The 3,126-nt window shown below is 41.2% G+C and overlaps 1 protein-coding gene across 1 annotated transcript; it reads left to right on the forward strand.

Annotated features, from left to right (window-relative positions):
• Positions 1–978: 978 nt before the first annotated feature.
• On the forward strand, positions 979–2,655 carry LOC147664906 (uncharacterized). The gene is made up of 2 exons (XM_086949905.1): positions 979–1,377; positions 1,664–2,655. The coding sequence occupies exons 1-2, from the start codon at positions 1,041–1,043 to the stop codon at positions 2,653–2,655; spliced, it is 1,329 nt and encodes a 442-aa protein (XP_086806031.1). The 5' UTR covers positions 979–1,040.
• The last annotated feature ends 471 nt before the right edge of the window (positions 2,656–3,126 follow it).

The raw sequence follows: 3,126 nt of genomic DNA on the forward strand, positions 1-3,126 counted from the left end.
ACAAGACCAGGAGTTCATCTCCGCGGAAGTCTCTTCTCTTTTGACAAAGGGAGCCATCGTTCTCACTTCTCCTCATCCCCAGGGTTTCATCAGCAATGTTTTTCTCGTGGAGAAAAAAGGGGGAGGGTCTTGTTTAGTCCTCCATCTGAAGGACTTCAACGGCAGAGTAGTTTATCGCCACTTCAAGATGGAGGGCATTCATCATCTGCGAGACCTTCTTCAAGAAGGAGATTGGATGGTTCATCTGGACCTAAAAGATGCTTATCTGTCGGTCCCGATTTATGCTCCTCATCGCAGATACCTTCACTTCCAATGGTTGGACACTTGGTACGAGTACAAGGTTCTTCCTTTCGGCCTGTCCTCCGCTCCGTGGTGCTTCACGAAGCTCCTTCGTCCAGTGATGGAGTCTTTGAGGTCACGCGGAGTGCGTCTTATCGTCTATCTAGACGACATTCTCCTTTTGGCTCAATTCCCTGTTCTTCTTCAATCTCACTTACACTGGTCCATAGACCTTTTGCAATCTTTGGGTTTTCTTATCAATCCCCTGAAGTCCGACTTTTCTCCATCCCGGTCGATGTCTTTCCTGGGTTTTCAAATAGACTCTGGGGTAGATGTATCAAGATTTTCGTTAGCGATTTCTTAATAGCGAGTCGTTGCGAATCGCTATTAAGAAATCGTTAAATGCGATGTATGTATGTTTCTGCGACTTTCTTGCGATTCCTTAAAAGTCGCAATTTTATTTTTAGAATTTTATGCAACTTCTTAATTTGCGAATTTCGCAAATTAAGAAATCTCAAAAAAGCGTGAATCTGCTGCTGCCAACTACAAAATAGCTGAGTCATACTCAGGAAATGGGCTTGATTAGTCTCACCTGCATGCCTGAGCCACACCCAGTGGCAGTTGGAAACCTGTTTGGCTGGAGAGAGGAGCTGCTTGACTTCAGGATGGAGGCTGCAAATTCAGAAGGAGGCCCCTCAGCAGAGAAAAGGAAAAGGAAGCAAAAGTTTTCTGAGAGGGAGGTGGAGACACTGGTGGAGGAAATGGCCTGCAATCATGAACTTTTGTTTGGAAAGCAAGCCAAATATGTTCCTGAAGTCAGGAAGAGGAAGTTATGGCTGGAAATCCAGGAAAAAGTCAATGCAGTTGGTGTTATCCCAAGATCAATTGATGAAATTAAAAAGCGTTGGTACGACATGAGGCTGAGGGCAAAGGAAAAACTTGCTGAGAGACTAAAGGATGCCAATAAAACTGGTGGAGGATCTGGAAATGTAGACCAACCAACCCCACATGAGGAGCTCATTCAATCTACAATTCAGCATGAAAGTGTTTCCGGAGTCTCAGCCATTGACAGTTCTGATCACACAGTTGCTGAACATGGTAAGCAGGATGCTTGACTTTTTCAGTGCATAAGTTAGAAGCATGAGTGTATGAGTGTGTGAGCATTATTCCATGTGTTTAATAAATAACAGCACTTAAATGTGAAAATTGATCCCCTTTTTTGTTTTACATTACTGCATACTTATGATATGCAGTACATTTAAGCTGCACCAACATACATGCATCTAAATAAGTACACAATACTACCTCTTTAGTTAGCTTAATTTAATAGTTATGAAGCACACAGACAGGCAAGCATCTCATGTGACTCTTTCTTTATTCCCAGATCATGTTGTAGATTCACATGATGGTGATGGGGGGCAATCCTCACAGGAACATATTACAGCCCCAGAAGAAGTAAATGTCAGTGATGAGCATGAATCATTGTCTTTTATGAGAAGAAAAAGAAAAGCAGTTGCACAACTGCAACCTTTTGAAGAATCAGATGATGAACCTGAGGGATCAACAAATAACATAAATGTGTCAGAACAGGAAGTTATACATCTTGACACAGTTAGTGATTCTGCTTCAAGAAGATCATATTCTAATAATAATACCAGGAGAAGCAGGGGAGAAGTCACAGAGACAGCAAATGTTTTTGCTGGTTTGGAAAACAACATGCTTTCAGTGCAACAAAAACAACATAAAGCATTAAGGTCAATTAATGCCCAACTAAATAAATTAAACAAGAGTAACAATAAGGTGGGTGATGGTATGATGCGGATGGCTGACTCCATGGACAGACTTTGTGTAGCATTTGAAAGATCAGAGTCAAACAGAGTGAGGGATTCTCGCAGTCATAACATCAGACTACAGAAGTACTATGCAGCTATAAATAGTCTGTGCACTGTGACAGCACAGAGTAATAGGCGAAGCATTGCCATGCAACGCATGGTTGGTGAATGCAGTAGAAATGTTGCCAAAGGGCTGGATAAAGTATCCCATTCTTTTGAATTATTAAAAACTTGTCAGAAAGGGGCAAGTGCGTTCTTTGAGGCCATTGAGTCTGAGGACACTTCCAGGAGAACCAGCAGTAACCCTACGCCCCCTTTGGACACCCCTGACATGAGGAGTGGAAGCCTTGGTAGCCAACATACATCTGTGAGGAGAAGTGGCCCAGGCCAACGCAGGAGTAGCAGAAGGGGAAAAAATGAAAAAGAAAATTCAACATATATATTAATAAAAGAGAATGACACTGTGAGCAAACATTCTCAGATGTATGTCCTGTGGATTAACAGGTTCCAGGTTTTTGTTACCCATCTAATTTTGAAAAATTAAAGGTTTACATAATGAAAACAAAGATGTTGTGTTTTTATTTCTTACCTAGAAATAATTGTTAGTAATTTCTTCACGCCTTTGTCGCCCAGCCACAGCTCCTAAACCTGTAGCACATCTTCTTGGTGGAGGGACATCATCATTGTCTGAAGATTCAGGGTCACTCACTTCACATTCTGTTCCCTTTCTAATAGCCATGTTATGTAGCATAGCACAACTTGTAATTATTTTGCAACACAATGATGGCTTATATTGCAAGGATCCTCCACTTTTATGGATTCTTCTGAACCTGCTTTTCAAAATTCCAAAAGTTCTTTCAATAACTCCACGTGTAGAACGGTGTGCCTTATTGTATCTCCTTTCATGAATGTTACTTGGATTTAGATAAGGTGTCAAAATGAAATCACGAACTGCATAGGCGCTGTCTCCTAAAATGTAATTTCAGAAATGTGACAGTTTTAAAAATAGATTGAC

This window comes from Lissotriton vulgaris, unplaced genomic scaffold (genome assembly GCF_964263255.1).
Source record: "Lissotriton vulgaris unplaced genomic scaffold, aLisVul1.2 SCAFFOLD_608, whole genome shotgun sequence".
NCBI classification, from domain to species: domain Eukaryota; kingdom Metazoa; phylum Chordata; class Amphibia; order Caudata; family Salamandridae; genus Lissotriton; species Lissotriton vulgaris.

What these genes read in the sequence shown, in the direction of transcription:
- LOC147664906 (XM_086949905.1), top strand. Translation starts at nt 1,041, where the DNA reads ATGGCCTGCAATCATGAACTTTTGTTTGGAAAGCAAGCCAAATATGTT. An exon ending in TCACACAGTTGCTGAACATG is followed by an intron (nt 1,378 to 1,663) that starts GTAAGCAGGATG and finishes CTTTATTCCCAG; the next exon opens with ATCATGTTGTAGATTCACAT.